Here is a 22637-nt window from a genome sequence, read left to right on the forward strand (position 1 = left end):
CATGTTTATTGTTTGCATGAATACATAATCTACATTTCGTGTCTCATTACAGTAACAGCAGTAGCAGTAGCAATCCATTAGGTTAATGGTATAAAGCTTTTATTTTATTCTGACACATATATTTCTTATGTGTCAGAAGGAACTTTTGCCACTCTTTTAAAAACATGGTCCACATTATTCATTGCAATTCTGCTTCTAGATGAAATACTCCAGACACTTGTTCCGTTCCTCATCCAGCTCTTGTGTCTCAATCTCAAATTTCTTCATCGCAATGAAGTATTGCACGAAGGGCTCTCCGAGGGCACCGCGGATGACGTGGTCCTCGGCCAAAGCCTCCAGGGCATCATCAAGCTTCACGGGAATGGCATACTGTCTCTGCTGAGCGGGCGCCTTGTTTAAAACGCCCTCGACGGTGAGGTTGCGCCTGATGCCGTCGAGGCCCGCGGCCACGGTGGCGGCCAGTACCACGTACGGGTTGGCCATTGCCGAGCCCAGCTTGTTGTCGATGTGCATCTCTCGCCCGCCGTGGCACTTCACGTTGAAGGAAGTGCTGTTCTCGTTGAAGCCGCAGGTGGCGTGCAGCATGCTGCGTTGTTTCGGGTCATTGACCGCCTTAGCCATGTGGCTGCGGCAGCCGAGGCCCGGGGACATCAGGCAGCTCAGGGCGGCGGAGTGCGTGAAGAGACCGGCGAGCCACTTGAAGCCAATGTCCGACAGCTCGCCTTCCTTGTCCCGGCTTTGGAACAGACTCCGCCGGCCGTTGGCGTCCCACAGGCTGTGGGAGAGCACACCGGCGTTGTACAGGCCGTCGTCGGTGAAGAAGCTTGCGATGTAGCTGTGCTTGCGCGCCATCTCCTTGATGCCCGTGCGGAAGGTGAAGGCACTGTCGGCGGCCGCAATCCCGAACTCAGGCCTCAGGTTGATCTCCATCTGGCCGGGGCCGCTGCCCGAGGAGAAGCTGTCCACGTCCGCGCCCATGCAGTACATGCCGTCCACCAGCTGCTGGAAGAAGGGCTGGTCGTGGTTGCTGAGCAGGGTGGTGGCGGGGAACATGAAAGTCTTGGGGCCGATGCGGTCCGGCGCCCCGAGGACGCAGCATTCGTAGGTGAAGGAGGAGTGCAAGGAGAAGCCCAGGCTCTGGAGCTGGCCCAGGAGCTGCTTGGCGATGAGACGGGGCGATGTCCGCAGTGGGCTCCCGCCTACCGTGCAGGGGTCACAGATGACCCGGGCGGTCTGCTCGGCCCAGGGCAGGATCCTGAAGGTCGACAGGTCAGGGATCAGCAGCACGTCGCTGCTGAAGTTGGCAGCGTTGGCGCTGTCTACTTCGTTGCTCTTAGGGCTCAGGGTCAGCTCCAAGTAGCTTCTTGGCATCGGCACGCCATATACTGCTTTCTCCTGTGGGCGCATATCGATAAAACATTAAATGCACTTCCCCCACTTACAGCTTCCATACTGTACCTGCCTCCTCCACTTCCACTGAAAGTTCTTGTCTTGAGATAAATATTGCTATTTCATTTATGGCTCTTTCATTTACCAAGCAATATTTCTTCATGTATTTCTTATGTGATCATAGGGACTCAGGGATGATTGTTTGTTTCATCTGTTTGTCTTGGTGTTTTATTTCTGATCTTTAATAGCTGTGTGTAATATAATGTGACCTGATGTTTTAAACTTGTTCTACTGCACTTAAAGGAGTAGTTCACCCAAAGAAATTAATTAATTACATCAATTACACACCCCATGAAGCCATGAGATTTTTGTTTTTGTCACTTTCCTAAGCCAATCATTTGATGACTTGCGACTCGCAAGACTCGAAGAGTCTCCTAAGAGTACCTAAAATTAAGAATATTGTTTATACTGTAGATGGATGAATGGATGGGTAGATAGATGAAGATGGATGGATGGATGGATAGTTGATTTACATGAAAGAAGCGGACAGGCACGGTCTTAGACCTGGACACTCCGTGGAGATCTGTGGCCTCGAAGCGGACAAAGCTGATGCTTTCTCTGGCAATGTGTTGCTTGATTTGCTCCATGGCCGAAATTAAACTCTGAGTTCCAGAAGGTTCAGTGGTCGCAGCTTTGCCGCCGTCTGTGGAAAAATGTCATAATGAGTGTCTATGAAATGTATAAAGCATGAACGTAATATCCCTCTTATAGGGGGAAAACCCACAAAACAATTAAAAGGAGGCTTATTTAATTTAATTAAGTTCATTACTTATAATTTAACATATTGTGAGTCCAGTCACTAAATGTGTTGGTCCGGTCAAAGGACCACGTATCAATTGTTGTTCTTGATTGTAATTGTAGTGCACTAAATTGAACGGCAAACACATAATTCTTCAGCTACTTCACATTTAATTCCATCAAAGGATACCCTAACCGGTAACACTTTACAATAAGGCACAAATTCATACGCGTTATTAACGCTCAATTAATGCTTAATTCATGGTTAACTAATGCATCACTTAATCATATGTTAATTCATCACAAAGTATTTTTCATCATCATCAATTAATGTTTAAGTAACTATAATTAGTTAAACCTGTTAGTTCACAGTTAGTGAATTCATATGAAACCATATTATGGGCCACACGTGGTGTGTTTGTAGATCTGTTTTTTTCTGGTCAGTTCTATGCCCAGCCCAGTATGAGTGCTCATAGGTGGGTAGGATTAATGAGTTGACTCAGTGATACTGGTTGGTCTAAAACATCCAGGAGTCTCCCATATTGGACTGGCTTACCACCTGACCCATCTAGGGGTCGGCTCTCTGACCGACAAACACACCACGTATGGCTCATAATATAGTTGCATATGAATTCATCTTAACTAACTATGAACCAACAGGCTTAACTACTGATAGATTTGTTTAATTAAGTAATAGCTATTACTCCAACATTAATTGATGAAGAAGAATAGGGTGAATTAATGATTAAGTTATGCATTAGTTAATCATGAATTAAGCGTTAATTACGTGTATGAATTTGTCCCTTATTGTAAAGTGTTACCCACTAACCTGTATGAGAAGTTTCAGCCTGTCCCCAATTCACTCTGCTCTCATGTGTGGGGGACCTGACTCCAGATTGCTTATTTGTGGGGACATCCGACCTGAACGAGCTGGATGCATCCATGCTGGGCACCGGGCTCTGAATGGACATGCTATCCCTGGACGAGCCCCCCCTTCTAGAACTGCCAGAGTGGGGCTTGAAGGTGGTGAAAGTCCTGGGCTGCTGGCTGCTTTCCTCTTGTCGTCCATGCGGGCCACCACCACCACCACCGCCGCTGCTGCCGTGCAGGTACGTGTAAGGACCCCCCGGCCTTCCTTCGTCTTTACCCGGTGGTGGAAAAAGAACTCACGTTTTATACTTAGGTAAAAGTATCAGTGCTGCAGTGTAGATACACTCTGTTAGGCCTACAAGTAAAAGTCCGGAATTCTAAATGTGCTCGAGTAAAGGTCCATATCAAAATGTAGGCCTACTTAAAGTTTAAAAAAAAAGTAAAACTGTAGGCTACTCATTATGCAGAATGTCCCATTTCAAGTTTTCAAATGAGTACAAATATTTAGAAAATAGCAGATCTACACTCTCATTGTGAGCTTGTAGATCGTCTATTTTCAAATGGCCGAAAATAGGGTTGAAGTGGTCAATGTATGTTTTGTAATAATAAAGAAAATCTACAAAGTAACTAAACCTTTCAAATAATTGTAGTGGAATAAAAGTATAACATTTGGAAGTTGGAAGCGAGATGTAGTGGAGTAGAAGTGAAAGTATATTGGAAAATTGGAAACACTCAAGTAAAGTACAAATACCTCAAAATTGTACAGTAAAAAAGTACAGTACTTGAGTAAATGCACTTAGTTACTTTTCACCACTGGTCTTTACCCCGCACGCTGCTCAGGGAGCTCTCCTGCAGGATGGTCTTGAGCTCCTCCATGGTCTGCTTGGACACCTCCATGTCTCCGTAGGAGAGCCTGCTGTTGGAAAGTGGGGAGAAAAGCACTGTTTTTCACTTAAGTAAAAGTCCGGAATTCAAAATGTACTTTAGTAAAAGTTCAAAAGTATTGGCATCAAAATGTACTTAAAGTACCAAAAGTAAAAAGAACTACTCATTTTCAAATGTATACAAATGTTTTTTTGAAAATAGCAGATCTACAAGCTCACAATGCATCGCATCGTGACGGATTGTGAGCTTGTAGATCAGTATTGTCAAATTGCCGAAATGTATACTGTATGGCTGAAGTGGTTAATGTATGTTTTGTAATAATAAACAAAATCTACAAAGTAACCATAGTAACCAAAGTTTAAAATTAATTGTAGTGGAATAAAAGTACGATGGGACTATTTTCCTCTGAGACGTAGTGGAGTAGAAGTAGAAGTATTGGAAATACTCCAGTAAAGTATAAATAGCTAAAAATCTATACTGTAGAGTACTCAAGTAAATGTGCAGTTTCGTTACTTTGCACCACTGCTTTTGGAAGACACGCTCCTCGTCCACTCTTGCCTGCCGGGGGGTTCCTCGGCCACGGGATAGTCCCTCTCCGGGGCCACGTAGGGCCTCTGAGAAGGAGGGCTGATGGAGATGGTGATGGGGGTGTCCGGGGGTCTTGGGGGGCTGGCGTAGGGATGGATGATGGACGGCCCGCCTCCGCTGTCCCAGTCTGTGGGGGCCACGTACTTGCCCGTGACCCTCACACCCTTCTTCTTGCCCACGCTCATGCGTGTGCCATCTATCTGGTCTCTTTGTTTGACGCGGCCGTCCTGGTGAGAAAAGAAAAAAGATGCAGACGTTGAAGATGATACAAGTGATTAATATGCACCTACTCATATCAGAATACTAAAAACTAACTTGGATTTAAACAGTGATATGAATAAAGAATCGCACCGCTGCAAAGTGAGCGGTGCTCTTCGCACGATATCAAACACAACACACGTGCATATCTCCTTGTATGGGCCGGTCTGTCTGTGACGTTAGTTATCTCCATACATGGAGTTCCGTGCTCATACGGACAAACATACAGACTCTCATACATACACACAAATCCAGACGTAGGAGTGGTTAGCAGTAGCACCACACAAGAACAGACAAACAAACAGACAGACAGACAAACAAACAAAAAACTAAACAAAAACAAATAAATTATAATAATTGAGAAAATAAATCTGCAGTGGAATTGTTACCTTTGTTACCTTCAGGGTGAACTCGTCAGAGTCATGCATTTTCTTTTCACTCTATAGGCCTAATGATCAATTGATTTGAAATTTGATAGCCCACATATGAAGGCAGAGTGTGCAACGAGCACATTAACTTATAGACAATTAGCACAATGGTAACGAAGTAGAAACTTCTCTGCCCCCACACACGCTCGGTGGGTGTCCGCGTCCCGTTAGAAACTGGTACACCCAGTGACCACTGATCACACACAGAGCCTCTTCTGGTTTCAGCCAATGGGTCTATGAATATACAAACAATTCAATATGCTTTTGTCTCCACTGCAAACCGGCCGGTTTGAAGGGGGAAAACGCCCGGCTCAGCACTTCTGATTGTGAGTCCAGCCTCCACTCTCATGCTATTCCAGAAAGACACCAATGCTATGTAGGCTATGTCTTCTGGAACAATGGGAACACACACACGCACGCTCACGCTCACACACACACGCACGCACGCACGCACGCACGCACGCACGCACGCACACACACACACACACACACACACACAGTGGGGCGGCAGTGGCTCAGGGGTAGAGTGGCCTTTTGGGAACCGTAAGGTTCCCAGTTCGATCCTGGGCTCCTCCAGAGTATTAGTGTTAGTGTGAGCAGGACTCAGAATCCTAATTGCTCCTGATGAGCAGGTTGGTGCCTTGCAGGTTTCCTCCGCCATCGGTGTATGCATGTGTGTGTGAATGTCATGCACAATCATTGTAAAGCTATATAAATGCACCATTTACCATTTTACACACACATACATTAACAATACATTTCTATCTGAATGTAATTCATTTCAATCCGTCCATCCATCTGTCCCTCTGTTAATCTCCAGCGCCGTTGGCCCGGTCACAGCCAAACTGTCCACACACACTCCCTAGATGCCAATTCAGAGTCAGACCCTCTGCCCAACATTTTTCACATGGGCCTGTTCTAGCACCACCATGAGGCCGATTTTTGCTAAACACATTTTTGGACAGTACTCCTACAGATTTTGTCCAAAAATCACGCAAATCGGTAGACAGTATACAGTCATGTAATCAACTTGAATCTGTCCGATTTACCATATTCCATCCTGATTGGTTCCAAACTTTGCAGGATTGTTCCATTTTGAACAAAATCATGAACACGCGGCATGCAATTTTGATGAAATTTTGCAACAACATTCCCACTAGGCCACCATTTGACATTGGCCTGTTATAGCGCCACCAGCAGGTCAACTTTTGCAAAACACATTTTTGTAATAAAATGCCTCAAATCATGCATGCAGCGTCCGATTTCCGTTCCCAAGAACACATGGCACCCTTTTCATAATTGACCTATTATAGCGCCACCAGGAGGCCACAATAAACTACCTGACCTGGCAGAGACCTGTGCTCAGAAGAGCACCGCTTCTTATGGAATTTCTTAGATGTGTATATATATATATATATATATATATAATATATATATATATATATATATAAAAATATTTTTTTTCTCCTTCTTTTTCTTTTTCTTTTTTTTTAAGATAATGGGGTTTTTAGTCGAGTCGTGTGTCGTCGTGACCCATAGAAATTGGTTCGTGACTCACAAATGGGTCCCGACCCACTATTTGAGAACCAGTATTGTAGAGACTACTTGCGCAGCACGAACGGTGGTGGTGTCCGGGAACGCATCCACTCCGCCTGTCTTTTCAGGGTGGGGTTTGAGCGGAGAGAGCTGAGTCGTTGTTGCGTCCCTGCGTTGCGTCTAGGCAGAGTCTCCAGAAGACTGTATGCTGCTGCTGCAGAACCATTTACTACTTGTACTTCTTTTTAGGGACCGGCTGTATGATTAAGCTACAATCTTCAATGAGTAAGCATATTCCAGTAAGTATTTATTTTCGCAAGCATCGGTGCCGTTTTGTCGGCGATTTTGTCGCTCTTTCTTTGTTGTAATTTTGTACCAACTGGCGTTTTTGTCTTTTCTTTTTTCGTTCGTTTGCTCGTCGAAACCACGGCCCCCGCCACAGCTTTAGACCTTTTGGGTTCTTTAACATGTAATCGCCTGTATTTTACATTGATTTCTCATGCCTGTCAGCTTTTGCAGAGGTTTTTCTGGTGCTAAATTAGAAGGAATCCGTCTTGCTAACGTGCGGAGGCTCCGCAGCGGAGCTTCTGCTTTACACACCGTGTTGTTTTTATTGCAGTTGTTTCAGCGGATGCGCAGCCCTATTTGCCATTCGACATTTTTCCTCGCATAAAACCGACGCATTTTTGTTCGAAACGCATCGTGTGCGCGATTGTCATCCTCCCTGTGCATGTGAAACCGGACGATCTGCCGTCTACTTTAACGAGGCGTTACCTTTGACGGCAGTCAGCAATGTGTGGTAGTTTTATTAGACAAGGACTGTGTCTGCCTGTCTGTGCAGGGCAGGCCCTTTATTACTAGGCTATAAGCAGAGATGCATGGCGCCCATGTCTATGCACACAAAGAACCGCTGACACTAATCACATTTTCTACATCATTTGGACTTTTAGTCTGTTCGTGTCGTTTTGTTATAGAAATATCTATTATATAATGTTGTTTGTAATCACTTGATTGTTCCGCATTGGCCGTTATATTCAGAAGAAAGGTTGTTTTCCATCCGGAAAATCTCAGATTAACAATGCATAGCTCAAGAGCTTAGACAGTAAAATCCCCCAGTCGAGTGTTCATTTTTCAGAAGCAGGATTTGACCGTTGGTTGCTAGACAGTAGCCTTTTTAAATCAGGCAGGGGAGGGGGACATTTCCAGTTAATAGTGATCTTGCAAGGAATTGCACGTGTCATGTCGGTAAAAAAACGGATAAAATTGCAATTATATGACATTAATCGTGCCCTTTTGTCGAGCAGTCTGTAAACCGCAAATCCATGGACATGTATGAAATCGCATTTGTAGCTATAAGGCCTCATGATGATGACTCCAGGCTTGTGAGAGCTGTGACCTAGATGTAAGAAATGGCACATCATTCCTACTGTACCCTGGTAACCGTGTCACAACCTGCATCATGCATCTCAACTGAATGTCAATTCAATATTTTCTTTCTTTCTTTCTTTCTTTCTTTCTTTCTACCAGCTTAGCTTGTCATCTTATTTGGTGGATTGCTTAATGTGGTCTCAGTGGTTCCAGCAAGACTATAATAACTCCTATTTTAGCTTTGCTAGTGTGTGTCATGACAATGTCTTCTTCGCCCATAAATCAAAGTGAAGTCCTACGTGTTGATGTGATTCAGATTATGTGTGGGTCGTTTTTTACACTCAATTCCACACTTGAGGATTTACAGTAGCTGTGGAGCAGGAGTCAGGACTGCTGTATACGTCCGAGCAGTGATGGACGAAGTACTCTCATGTTTTACAAGTTTTAAAAGTAGAAATACCCTCTTGTAGAAATATAGTCTACAAATTCGGTATACATTTTTACTTGAGTAAAAGTACTAAAGTATTGGTATCAAAATGTACTTAAAGTACAAAAGTAAAAGTACCTGTACTCATTATTATGCAGAAGGTCCCATTTCACAAGTTTTCAAATTCATAACAATCTTTTTAAAATCGCAGATCTACAAGCTCACAAAGCGAGGCATTGTTAGGTTGTAGATCAGCTATTTACAAGTAGCAGAAATGGGCAAATACTCAGGAAAGTAATGTAAAAGTACCTCACAACTGTACATAACAAATACACATACTTAAAAGGGAGATTTGGGGGTTTGGCTTGCAAAGTACACAGTGATGACATCATCACCGTGTACTTTGCAAACCAAGCCCCAAAATCAATCTTCCAGTTCTAGGCAACACAGAAGTGGGGGGGACCTTTTTCTTATTTCCACATAACAACTCAAAGGTACATTAATGACATAGTTCAATGTTGAAAACGGGTGGTTTTCCAACCACCACTAAAAGCCACCCCCGTGTCCCTTTGTGTCCCTGCAGCAGTTCTGTGGTGTTCTTGGTCACACATTTATGGAGTTTCTGAAGGGCAGTGGGGACTACTGCCAGGCTCAGCACGCCGCCGGCGCCTATGCAGACGACGAGTGAACCACTTGAACTCGCCACCCCCAACGCACTTGAGCCACAGGAGGGTGCCCCCGCACGTTGGCAGGACCGGGAATCACCTCCCAGAACCAGCACGAAGAACACGGCCTGGATGGGGTAACTCCACCTGCTGCACACTGCCCTCGTTGGCTTCCGCCTGGCCAGAATCAAGGTGGAACCTGCCTTGTTTATTTTTGTTTGTTTCGTTTTCCGAAGGAGGGAGAGAGAGGGGTTTGATTCGTGATTGTTCGCCAACTGCCCGCCCCCCTTACCTTTTGCCTGTTGTTGACAGCCTTCCTTTTTTGCCACCGCCAATCTCATAAGAAGACCTGGAGGATTTTTGTTTCTTGGGGGACACTCTCACTTGACATTTTGGTTTGAATCAACTTCGGCGGTCAGCTAAGTGTTTACGTTCATATTTGTGTGGAGGATATTGTGTGGGCTTTTTTCTCCCCGCCCCAATTTGTTGTCACAATGGCTCGTATGAACAGACCAGCTCCAGTGGAAATCACCTACAAAAATATGAGGTTCCTCATCACCCATAATCCTACCAATGCCACCCTGAATAAATTCATTGAGGTGAGCCTCATTACGGTTGCTAATTGATTTACACACACAAACCCTTTGTGTCCCTTTCCTGGACCGAACATTCAGCAAAAATAGCAGATCTACAAGCCGACAACGCGCCGTGGCACGTTGTGAGTTTGTCAATCACCTATTTTTGCCGAAGGTGGCCTATTTAGTGTAGAGTGAAAACGCGAGGGGGGCTTTCTATAGGGTTTTTTTAGGTGGTAAATGCTGAATGGACTAGTTGAGCTATTTCTACATTTTCAAATAGTAAATGAAGTCAAATTGATAATGAAAGAAGGTGGTGAAATAAATAATACATATTATTTGAATAGCAACAAATTATGTCATCTAAACCCTAAGTAGAACAACAATCACCTCTGAGTTTAGAAATGCATCCATATTCTGGAGGGAACATTAGATAAACATAGCAGATCTGCAAGCCCACAAAGCATTGCTACGTCGCAAGTTCGCAACGTTTTGCTTCATGGGTGTGTAGAGGGAAAAAGGTTTGTCCAAGTGCCATGCCAACTCAGGTCCGTTTGACTAAATCTAATCTAGAGGGTTCAAGTGGTTAAGTTCTTCCTTTGGGGGATGAATAAACATTGTCTTCATGAGAAGCCTCTCTCATTTCACAGGAGCTGAAGAAGTATGGCGTCACCACCGTTGTGAGAGTATGTGAGGCCACTTATGATGCAACCCTGGTGGGGAAAGAGGGGATCCAAGTTCTGGTGAGTTTAGAGCAGTGGTGTTAAGTGACTACCGTAAGTACATTTACTTAAGTACTGTACTTAAGTACAATTTTGAGGTATCTGTACTTTACTTGAGTATTTCCAATTTCCGATACTTTTACTTCTACTCCACTACATCTCGAATCCAAATATTGTACTTTTACTCCACTACATTCTTTTGAAAGCTTTAGTTACTAGTTACTTTGCAGATATACATGATTCTAATATTATAAAACATACATAAACCACTTTAGCCTTATTTTACACCGTGGCTATTTGAAAATAGCCGATCTACAAGCTCACAACACGTCGCGAGTACTTTTGGTACTTTAAAGGGATATCCCACTTTCAAAATAACTTTTGGTCATTTTATCATCTAATCAGGCTTTTTCTTCATTCAGTATTTAGATATTTGATATTCATTTTACACCATTTTCTCCCTTCCAGGACCTTCCTATACAAACCCATTAGAACTTCAAACTCCATTTTAACCATGATAGATTCAATGAAAACAACTTTCCTTTTTTCTGGTGCCTCCTGATACCCTCCGAATACGTGAGCAGGCTGTGTTTTTTCTATAACATTTTTCATTGATTTATGTAAATTGTTTGGGGAAATGAAATTTTTTAAATACAATAAAAGATTATAAAAAATAAATGAAAAAAGTTATGAAAAAAACACGGCCTGCTCACATATTCGGAGTGTGTCAGGAGTCACCAGAAAAAAGGAAAGTTGTTTTCGTTGAATCTATCATGGTTAAAATGGAGTTTGAAGTTATAATGGGTTTGTATAGGAAGGTCCTGGAAGTGGGAAAATGTGAGGAAATTGATCTCAAATATCTAAATACTGAATGTAGAAATTCAAAAATTGTCCTGGGTGTTCCCAAAAGCCTGACTAGATGATAAAATGACCAAAAGTGGAATATCCCTTTAAGTACATTTTGATGCCGATACTTTTGTACTTTTACTCAAGTGCATTTTAGATTCCAGACTTTTACTTGTAACGGAGTATTTCTACTTTGCAGTTTTGATACTTTTACTTTACTCATCTGCTGCCATTTAACAATACCTTTGTACTCTCATATGCCAAACTGTCTCCATAGACTTCCATGTAATTCATAGTGCACGGATCATGCACACCCATGCCTAGATAATGCACCACGTGTGTCCACATTGCTCACAGCTTTCAAACAAAAAAATCCGAATGGAAATCCGTTCAGGCATTCATGAGATAGCAGCCATTATGTTTTCCTAAAATGTAAACAAAGATGGCTGCCATGTTTGAAAGATGGGGTTGCTATGGGGGTTAAACATGCAATTTCGCGATCGCTATCATGCCTACTAAATGTTTTGGGGTCAAAAAATTTAAAAAAAAAATGATTTTTTTTTTTTTTTTTTTTTCAAAAATTCTCGGGTTCCTCGGGCATGGCAGGGTGGTACATCGCGAAATTCTCGGGTTCCTCGTTTTTGGCAGCATATGAGTTAAGTATAAAATGTGAGTACTTTTTCAACCACTGGTTTAGAGATGAAGAGAAAAGTCCAGGACAGCACTCAATATAACAATAATATAATCTCATAATATCACATGAATATTTCAGGCAAGTATGTAAGTAAGGCAATATATTCAAGCATTCTTTAGCATGCTATTAGTGACATGTCAGATGTCAGGTCTGGTATATCTTTTTATAGCATAATTGTTATAGGATTCAGAACCTAGTATTAGTTAGAGCAGGGGTCTTCAACAGAGGTTCCAGGACCCCTAGGGGGTCCTCAGAGTTACTACAGGGGGTCCTCCAAATCTTCCAATCCTTTTAATATTAACAACTTGAACCCTAGTGTCCATATTCTGAGAACTGTAGCCAAAAATAGCAGATTTACAAGTTCACAGTGAGCTTGTAGATCGGCTATTTTCGACCAAGAGGTTAGTGTAGACGGGAAAAAGAGCAGACTAAGTACAGAGTAAAAGATCAATTAAGTTTATTAAGTATTGACAGTTCAAGTGGTTAAATATCTGAAAACACAAATTGACATGAATCCAAAATACACTGATGATTGTGCTGTCAAACAATGAAACTATATGGAATCTATGATAAGGTTGTAGGGGTCCCTGCTTCATCTCTCTTTCAACTAAGGGGTCCTTGGCCTGAAATGTTGAAGACCCCTGGTTTAAAGACTAAAACAATATTTGTTTGTGTGTGCGTGTGTGAGTGTGCGTTTCATAAGCTTGACGATCAAGGCACACAGTGTTAACGCGGCTAAAACCCAACCCCTCTGGCACATTTCCCTGTAGCCTCTGTAGGTTACTGACATCTTTTGTTTTGGTTTCCAAGAATCGGGGGCAGATTGAATCACTTCCTCTCCCTTTTCCCTCCGCAGGATTGGCCATTTGACGATGGTGCTCCTCCCTCCAACCAGATTGTTGATGATTGGTTGAACCTGCTCAAACTAAAGTTTAGGGAGGAGCCAGGCTGCTGCGTTGCTGTCCACTGTGTAGCAGGACTGGGGAGGTGAGGCCTCATTTGTTTATGGCTAAATGTGTTCATTGCATCATAATTTGTGATGCATCATTGTTTTTTTCCCTCCAAAATAGCAGACCTACAAGCTCACAACTTGTAGATATGCTTTTCATTTCTTTTTTTTTGCTATTTGTTGTATGACAAAGTGTATTTGTGTTCTGTTTCTAGAGCTCCTGTTCTGGTTGCTCTTGCCATGATAGAATGTGGAATGAAGTATGAAGATGCTGTCCAGTTCATTCGACAGTAAGTTCACACAGTCACACCATCGAGATCCTTTGGACATTTTAAGATAACCTTTTTAATGAGAGCAGCATTTCTTTTTCAAAAACACTGGACCGAGGAAGGGACCATCAAACAGTATCTACCAAGTCGTGATATCTATGTTAATTGGAGAAAGTGAAACTGACATTGTCTAATGTAGTGACAATAACAATAATACAATTAATTTGTCAAAACCAGTGTTGCTAAGGATATGGGACAGCAACATAATGTCATGCTGTATTCCAGTACTGTCTCTTGATTTTCTCTTATTTATTAAAGGGGAAGACCACCCATTTTCAATATTGAACTATGTCATTAAACCTTAGAAGAGTTAAAAAGAAAAGTTCCCCCCTTCTGTGTTGCCTAGAACTGGAGGATTGATTTTGGGGTTTATATTGTAAAGTACACCGGTGTGATGTCATCACGGTGTACTTTATTTCCACACAACTCTAAGGTATATTAATGACATAGTTCATTATTGAAAAAGAGTGGGCCCCTTTAAGACATATTTGGAAGTAAAATACTTTGGACTTCACAGATAACACATCAGGGAACTGAAACTGAAAACTGTATTGATGCTTACGTTAGTTGTGTGTAATATTAAATCTGTTGAACGGGAATAAATTCCACTCTTGACATTGTCAAAACAGGAAACGTCGTGGAGCTTTCAACAGCAAGCAGCTTTTCTACCTGGAGAAATATCGTCCAAAGATGCGTTTGCGCTTCAAAGATTCCAATGGCCATCGCAATAACTGCTGCATCCAGTAGAGCCAACCTCAGCTCCATGCCAACCCAGCCGTTACAACAGAAAAAGTTCTATTTAATCTTGTAAGCTTATTACCTGGCAGGCTTGTTTTTCTTAGTCATTGTGTTGAAAGTATTTACATTGGAGATCCATTGCTTGGTAAATCATGTTTTACCTCCCCTCTCTAGGTTCAAATTCAAGTGTCAAAAAAACCAAAACGTGAAGATCACAATCCAAGTGTGTTCTCTCGATGTGCCCCGTTTAATTGGCACCTGATTCGAATGTTCTCATCCTATAGCATCCGAGATTATCACTTGTTATCAGTCGATTGTATGGAGCTAGTAGGGCCATGCTCTGCAGACTGAATCGCTTATCAGCCGATTGTATGCACATGCTCTGCAGACTGAAGCGCTTATCAGCCGATTGTATGCACATGCTCTGCAGACTGAAGCGCTGCGCTTCATAAGTAATGCAATTGCATCTTCTAATGGTCAAAGGAAAAAAAAGAAAAAAGGGAATCCCCGGGTAGGATTTGAAACTACTACCTTGGGTTTCCCAGCCACCCGACGCTGCTGCTCACACCACAGGAACTGCGGCGAAGGCACGCCGTCTCAGGCGACCTTGAGCCCCGCGAGACATCGCCGAGCGAGCGAGTCACCGTGTCGAGCGGGTCAAAGGCTGCATGAGCCAACTATGAGCCATTACTGAGTTATGTTCTGTTATGGACAGAATAGTAAATATTAGTCCCCCAGTATCCACGTTGTCAAAGATAACACAAAAAATAGGGGCTTAGGCCAGCCACTCGGTAGCTCAGTAAGTAGAGCAAGGTGGCCACTAACACCATGGTCCGGGTTCGCCTCGGGTTCGATATCTATTCAAGTCAACATGTGTCAGAGCATGCGCACTAACACTCTGACCAACTCAGTCTGCAGAGCATGGCCCTATTATCTTCGTACAATCGGCTGATAAGAGCCGATGATATTGGATGATAACGTTCGAAGCGGGTGGAATTGGTGGGTGAAAGAGCCGAGTTAGTGAGTTGTGTATTGTTGTGTCAAGATGTTGGTTTATCCCGTTGTGACCGCACCCCAAAGACACGAAAATATGGACGCCAGGTTCAAAGTGGTTAAGCTTAATTTATCCTCCCATAGCACGACTGTGTCGCTCGGCGACAGGATGAATTGATGTTGTCAACTAGCGACACCGCCGTTTACTGCCAGTATAAATTAGGCTCTACGTTGCCTGAGAATGTGTGGGGGGGGGAAAAAGAACCAGTTTTCTTCTTTTTCTTTTTAAACTTGAACAGTTATGTATCCCGTAAAAATGTTATGAACACGTTCAAGACAGACTAGAAAGAGGTATGCCTTCCTTCAAATCAATTGGTTCATCCATAAATGCCTTACAATGGAGATGGAACAAGGCAGTTGGGTGGATTAAACCTCCACTAGCATTTGGAAAAGGTTTCATTTTTCTACTTGAAACAAAACAAACAAAAAAAATGGTTGCCTTTGTCTTGTGCAGGAAGTCTTTACACACACTTATGCCCTTTCAGTGACTATTTTTTAATATGAAAAGCTTAATTGTTGCAATATGTTAATTGAAAGTCTAGGAACTTGTAATTTCATTTCCTTCTCTATCAAACCTTTGTTTACTAATTAACTGCCATGTCCAAAATGTGATGTTTCTTTCTTTTAATTTTGTTTTGCTTCAAACTGGACTTCCAACGTCTGCGATATTTTGTATGCCTTTTTATTTGATGTCCGTAACTTAATACTTGGATACTTGATGATTTATGTATTTGAAAATGTGTATTATTAGGTTGGCTATTTATACTATCAATGGATGTGTGTTTTAGTACCTGTTCACCTACTTGTGAGAGTACATTAAAATGATACACTGAAAAGAGGAGAAAAATCAAATACAAGTACTGAGTGATTATTTGAACATGTTGATGTCAGATGGTAGCTTTGATGTCTACATCAGGGGTCTTCAATGTTTTCAAGCCAAGGACCCCTTAGTTGAGAGAGAGATGAAGCAGGGACCCCCACAACCATAAATTCCATATAGTTTAATCGTTTGACAGCAAAATCATCAGTGTATTTTGGATTCATGTCAATTTGTGATTTCAGTTACGTATTTAACCACTTGAACCGTCAATAATTAATAAACTTTACATTCTTTTTCCTCTCTACACCAAATCTCTTTGCCGAAAATAGCCGGTCAAGGCGTTGTGAGCTTGTAGATAGGCAATTTTTGGCAAAGGTTCTCAGGATATGGACACAAGGATTCAAGTGGTTAATATAAAAAAGGAGAAAAAAGTTTCTATCACACAAAGATTTGGAGGACCCCCTGTAATGACTCTGAGGACCCCCTAGGGGTCCCGGACCCCCTGTTGAAGACCCTTGATCTACATAATTGTTTTCATAACACTCTATTTACTCAACCACTCAAGCCTGATATACAGTCAGTATACTTAGTAGTGCCAAAAATAGCCCATGTACTGTACATGCTCACAGCGCATCATCAGCATTACATTATTATCAGCAGTCACTCTGGATAAGAGCATTTTCTGAATAGTCGGTGGTGGAAAGTAACTAAGTACATTTACTCAAGTACTGTACTTAAGTACAACTTTGAGGTAGGCCTACTTTTACTTTACTGGAGTATTTCCAATTTTCAATACTTTAAGTCCTCTACATCTATGAGTGAAATATTGTAATTTTGCTCCACTACAGTGTACTTTTACTCCAATACAGTTATTTGAAAACTTGAGTCACTATAGCTACTTTGCAAATATAAATGATTATATTATAAAACACATTAAGCACTTAAGACCCTATTTTAAGGCTATTTGAAAATAGCTAATGGCATGCAGTTGTGACCGTTGTAGACCTGCTATTTTAGTGTAGCCTAGGCTACTTTAAGTATATTTTTATGCCAGCACTTCTTCCACCACTGTGAATAACTGACTGGTGTAGAGTCGCAGCTTAATGTAGGCCTATTTTTAGTTCAAATATGAATGATGTTTCATAAAACAATAATTGTGTAGTCTTTTCTATGTGTAGGTGTCTTTTGATACTGAAAATGATAAATACAAACATATCAAGATGTTTATTGTTAAGCTACATCTTATAAGCAAGTAAGCTACCTGGGTAAAATTCTATAAAGTAAGTAGTTACATTAGACAACACCTTGAGGTTGAGCCGAGGTGTGTGCCTGGGTCCTATATAGGCCTACCTCTAAATATGATATCCATGTGTGATCAGTTGTTACTGCCAACAGTGACATAATCTGTCTGGAACTGTAGGCTATACAGTCAAGTTCAGAAACAGAACAGGTTCTTGTGCTTTTCTATTGGAAATCATGGGAGTCCAATTCAGCACATGTCCTAGTTAAACAGTCCCAGAGTATATATACACACACAAAACTCGAAATAACCTGTGGAAACAAAATTAAGGGCCTTGTCATGTGTGTTTTCAGACATGGGTTTCAACCAAATGTAAGATCCTTTGATAATAAATGGAGGGTGGGAGGGGAAATGGCACAAAGGCTGCTTTTCAGTGTTCAATAAAACAGTTGAAGAAGTCTACTGTTAATTTTGAGATTGGCGCCCCCTTGTGGGCATATTTAAATTCGCTAGTGGTTTGATCTTTCTCATTTCAATGGGAATTTTGAGAGGCATGAGGAGAACACAAAATAACTAGAAAAGCAGTTCCTGCAGAAACCGTGTGGGATCGCTGAAAACAAGTACAGTACAGTAGGCCTACATGTCTTCTCATTCTGACCCTTGGCCTTGGCTTTGATTATTGAGTATATGAATTGATTATTGCCCCATGCATTGTTGGTATGCTTTGCAGGACCGGCCCTTGGATTTTGGCAGCCCGATAAGCACCACCAAGGCACCATATCATATACACGCCAAGGCACCATATCACACACACACAGTGGGTGGGTCATAAACATCCAAACATCTATAGACAACAAACGGTAGACAAATATTATGCCGTTCAAAGTTTTTTCTTCTTCTTCCGTATCATTATCGTTGTTTGTCTAATCAGAAGAAAGAATATTTTGAGGCAGGGACCAAGTAGGTTTAGTGAGATAGGTCATTGACATGACATCATGATCAGGAGGTTTGAGTTCAAATCCCACTCAATTCTTCACTTTGAAGACTGATAGGACAACTTCAAAACCAGCACAGAAAGTAGTGGGAAATGGGATGGAAATCTTGGGTTGCAGAAATTCATGAACAATATATTTTGAAGGAAATCTTACAAAAAAATGGGTGTGCATCTTGTAGAAATGACTGACAGACAGTCTGAACAAAGATTTAGCTATCAAAGTCATGTGACCTAAGACTTATTGATTCTTAGGTTGCAGAAATTCATGAAAAATATATTTTGAAGGAAATCTTTCAAAATAAAGGGTTTGCATCTTGTAGAAATGACGGAGAGACAGTCTGAACAAAGATTTAGCTATCAAAGTCATGTGACCTAAGACTTATTGAAGTTCTTAGGTTGCAGAAATTAATGAAAAATATATTTTGAAGGAAAACATTCAAAATAAAGGGTGTGCATCTTGTAGAAATGACTGACAGACAGTCTGAACAAAGCTTTAGAAGTCATGTGACCTAAGACTTGAATTGAAGTTCTTAGGTTGCAGACATTTATGAAAAATATAGTTTGAAGGAAATCTTATCAGATGCATTATGGTCAGTAGATCTGACAAACAGCCAGTGTGATTGGTTACTGAATGGGTGGTGGACTGAGTGTGACTAGTAGTTTGAACCTTGCAGGTGATTGGCTCTTATCTTCATGGACTGCAGCTGCCTACCTTGAGTTGATTAGGTGTCTTCCTCCAAACACCAGCACTCTGTTATTTGATTAATGGGTTAAAGTTCTGGATAATGTAATGCCATGGGAGTGTAGGGGTGGGTGACCTCTTTCCATTACTAGTTTGTTGTGTTTTTGTTAGTTGATATTGGGTAAGATATTTGTATTTTTGGTTTCCTTTATATTAGGCAAGAATTGGTTTTGTTTTGTATTTATATGCTACTTTATGGTCCCACCCTGATATGTTTATATCTTAAATATAACATAAACCCGTGTGGACTGGTTGTTTATTGGAGACTGTCTGGGAAGGAGGGAGCCCATCTCTTATGTTACACTTGGGTGACCCTGGGTAGAAAGGTTCGATCATGTGTTGTGTAATTAGGCTCTATATGCACAGGCTGCACAGCAGCCATATTGATATTGCAAAGAAATTGGGCTGTTCCATTCTGATCAAACAGCCAGGGTGTGTTGGCTCACTGGAAACACTATGCTACACCAGAGGGTCTCAAAGTGTGGTCAAGGCCGAGGGACCCTCATGGTTCCTTGAGGGGCCCCTTTCAAATGGAGAGTGTAGCCTACACATCCATTTGTACACTCTCAGAGTTATGGGGGTCCAGGGTCCTTTGTAGAAATTAAAAGTTTGAGTACCATTGTGCTATACTAAACGGAACAGAGCCTTCATTAGAATCATTGATAACACCTGTGAAGGAAGTAAAAAAGCAGGCCGATTTAATTCCATTATGGCCACAAGAGGGCGACAATGTCTGAGTGGGATGCCAGGCCGGGTTACCCAGGTTACCCAGACTGTTGTTAGTCCTGAGGTGCAGGCAGCAGTTATATGTTTGGTTGCATATTTTTCTCCCTATGGGGAGAAGTAACATGTGTTTTAATGGTAAAGAGTGATATAGGATGACTATGGGAGGACTATGACTGTAGGATGACTATAGGATAACTATATGATGACTATGGGATGACTAATATTAAACAGTGTCGCCACCATGGTATAACAATGCCCAGCTGACATCATCAAAGCCCAACTGACATCACTATAATGCCCAAATTTGGAGATGACCTCACAGACTGGCCTGGACACGGAACACCATATATGGGCATAAAAGAGTGCCAGCCAGACAGATGGATACAACGGGTACACAACTGGACATCGATGGTGACTATTCTGCCCAACAGGCACCAGTCTGGGTTCTTCAACATTACTTCTGAGACTCCTACATTCAATCCCTCATCGCACACCCCCGGGCACAGGACTAGTGATGTTAATCTAGTGATACAAGTTCAAGCAAGGTTTCTAGTATTGTTACTTGCGCCAGCAGAGCGTGCAAGTACTGTGTTCGGTGCTGTCTGTTTCCGGTTGTCTGTTTCCAGCCGACAGTCCAAAGGTACTGTAGGGCCTTTAGCCAATGAGGGGGCAGCGTTCTCTGTGATGTCACCACCAAGTGCGACCTGATATAAATAAGGCACAAGTTGGCACCTCAACAGAGACCCACATAGGCTACATACAGACAGCACTCACACCAACACTGTGAGTGCTGTTGGTGGTGACGTGTGACCAACCAACAAGTGTCTTCACATAACCATATACCCAGAACCCATCGCAGTACTTGCGCAACCTGGCACACAAGTAGGACATATGTGGCCACGAGTGCACAAGGAGTAAGTTGGCACCTCGACAGAGTGCAGTCTAGTTCACTGCTGGAGTACATTTTCAAGGCAACAAATACAACAGAACAACTCAAAATCATGAAGAGACATCTGTTCAGAGTACCTGAGTGATGGTGTAGCGGTCTGATGACCATGGCCTCTCAGCACAGAGACTCCATGTTTGAATGCCAGTCCTCCTATAGTTCAATGCTGGAATACTGTGACATTTTTCAAGGCTAAAATACAAAAGAACAACTCAAAAGCATGAGGAGACACCTGCCGAGGGCCTAAAGGCGACTTGGTGCAGTGGTTTGGAGTGCTTGATCGGTTGTCTCTGCTACAGACAGATAGCAGGTTCAAGTTCCATGCCATTAAGGTACACAGAGGACCACCGGGGCGGACCACATCCTCCCCGTTTCCTGAGAAGTAAAGGTGGGGGGTTATGTCTGAAAGACCTCTGTCCAGCTAAGCTTTTACAGTAATACATTCAAAATAAAATAAAATCTGGCAATTGAAACATGTTGTCTAAGGGCAGAACCAATTGTCATGGAGTTTAATAGTTTAAATCGTAAAATATTAGCTGTAAAATAGTTTAGTTTAAAATAGTCCCTCATGATTGCCCTCCAGTACCTTGATGGTGTGTGCCTCGAACCTGTGATCTGTCTGTTAGGCCTGGGGCCAATTCTGATATCTTCACAAATTGGTACCACCCAAGGTGACCGTTCATTTTTTACATTTTTGACTTCCTACATGTCTCTAGTTTACGTTTTGGTATGATAACCCTTTCTGAGACCCAGTTTAATTGATGTTATCAGCCGCTAGAGTCGGCCTCCCATCGACTTTCTATACAGGAGGAAAATACCCAGAAAAGTTTTTTTTTTCTGGGTATTTAAGTAGGATGTGATGGGTCTAACTAGGGGTTTGTCATGATGCTGAATCCATTGCAAGCATTTGTTTTCCACAAAAAACATTCCTTGGGCTACAAATGGCACCAGAAAACGCCCACAAAACTGATGACTCATCACTTTTCATCACTAAACCATCGTTTTCTGGGGCAATTTGTAGCCCAAGGAATGTTTTTTGTGCAAAACAAATGCTTGCAATGGATTCAGCATCATGACAAACCCCTAGTTAGACCCCTCACATCCTACTTAAATACCCAGAAAAAAAGTCGATGGGAGACCGACTCTAGCGGCTGATAACATCAATTACTAAAACTCGCTTTTCACACAATGTATCTTCCTAAAAACACGTTTCAACCAAAAAAAAATAAAAAATACTGGGGCTGGCTGTCTTCTGAAAAAAAGGGGGGAAAAGAAAAAAAGAAAAGAAAGAAAGAATATATTTATAATAATTTAAAATTAGTTATTTTGATTCTTCTATACAAAACGGCAAAAGGTTATCAAAATGTGTTTATTTCCTCTTTTGTACAACTTGATACCACGTCGGACCTTGATATAATAAATAAAAATGTCATATAAAACTGCTAGTTAGGTTTTCAAACAATGCTACCCTCCAATAAAAAAAACAGAAAAAAAAGAATAAAAAAAAAACAGTCAGCATGACAAAGAATTCAAAATATCCTACCTACACTGAGAGGAAAAAGCACAGGGGTTGTTGAGTGGATAAGCAAAGATAGTCAAAAACAATTGTAAGTTATCCAGCAGTATAATTTGCAAGTGAATTTCATATTGACACATTTACATAAACACACAAAGTACATCTTTCAGACTTGCCGCATTGTTGCATTTTGCTTCACTGTAAGTGGAGGGACAGGTAGGTTGTATTGTTAACAGATTAGAGTACCCATTTTCTCAAAAACAAAAAGAGCTGATTATGTATCATTTTACACAGATGATAATGTTGAGGTAAAAACTGCAGTACGTTTTGTATAGGGTTCGAACAACCGCCACAGAAATGGCATTGATAGAAAAATTGTATATGAATTCCAAATGAATGAAAAACAAACAGACAAATCGAGTGACAAATCGCAAAGGACAAATCTTCTCTGGAGTGATATTTTCTCCATTAGTCTCTCAGTTTCCGCCACCTCCCCCACCTCCCTTCAAGTTCAGGGGTCCATCATAGGCCCACT

The 22637-nt window shown here is 41.8% G+C and overlaps 3 protein-coding genes across 3 annotated transcripts; 2 read left to right on the forward strand and 1 right to left on the reverse strand.

The window, feature by feature from the left end:
• Positions 1-195: 195 nt before the first annotated feature.
• lgsn (lengsin, lens protein with glutamine synthetase domain) lies at positions 196-5216 on the reverse strand (the record flags this gene model as incomplete). The annotated part of the gene is made up of 6 exons (XM_080722490.1): positions 196-1395; positions 1923-2092; positions 3017-3318; positions 3869-3973; positions 4501-4757; positions 5187-5216. The coding sequence occupies 6 exons, from the start codon at positions 5214-5216 to the stop codon at positions 196-198; spliced, it is 2064 nt and encodes a 687-aa protein (XP_080578616.1).
• Positions 5217-6894: 1678 nt separating this feature from the next.
• On the forward strand, positions 6895-9355 carry LOC308281881 (uncharacterized protein). The gene is made up of 2 exons (XM_080722215.1): positions 6895-7051; positions 9131-9355. The coding sequence occupies exons 1-2, from the start codon at positions 7013-7015 to the stop codon at positions 9233-9235; spliced, it is 144 nt and encodes a 47-aa protein (XP_080578341.1). The 5' UTR covers positions 6895-7012; the 3' UTR covers positions 9236-9355.
• A 322-nt stretch (positions 9356-9677) lies between these two features.
• ptp4a1 (protein tyrosine phosphatase 4A1) lies at positions 9678-15311 on the forward strand. Its single transcript, XM_080722214.1, has 5 exons — positions 9678-9811; positions 10438-10530; positions 12906-13036; positions 13214-13288; positions 13957-15311. The coding sequence occupies exons 1-5, from the start codon at positions 9707-9709 to the stop codon at positions 14072-14074; spliced, it is 522 nt and encodes a 173-aa protein (XP_080578340.1). The 5' UTR covers positions 9678-9706; the 3' UTR covers positions 14075-15311.
• Positions 15312-22637: the final 7326 nt, after the last annotated feature.

This window comes from Nannobrachium achirus, assembly GCF_963921795.1.
Source record: "Nannobrachium achirus genome assembly, chromosome: 3".
Taxonomy (NCBI): Eukaryota; Metazoa; Chordata; class Actinopteri; order Myctophiformes; family Myctophidae; genus Nannobrachium; species Nannobrachium achirus.

Excerpts from the sequence above, each read along its gene's own strand:
- LOC308281881 (XM_080722215.1), top strand. The coding sequence starts at position 7,013 with ATGATTAAGCTACAATCTTCAATGAGTAAGCATATTCCA. Across the intron at positions 7,052-9,130 it reads CAATGAGTAAGCATATTCCA|CAGTTCTGTGGTGTTCTTGG; the intron begins GTAAGTATTTAT and ends GTGTCCCTGCAG.
- ptp4a1 (XM_080722214.1), top strand. The coding sequence starts at position 9,707 with ATGGCTCGTATGAACAGACCAGCTCCAGTGGAAATCACCTACAAAAAT. Across the intron at positions 13,037-13,213 it reads TGTGTAGCAGGACTGGGGAG|AGCTCCTGTTCTGGTTGCTC; the intron begins GTGAGGCCTCAT and ends TTCTGTTTCTAG. Across the intron at positions 13,289-13,956 it reads GCTGTCCAGTTCATTCGACA|GAAACGTCGTGGAGCTTTCA; the intron begins GTAAGTTCACAC and ends TTGTCAAAACAG.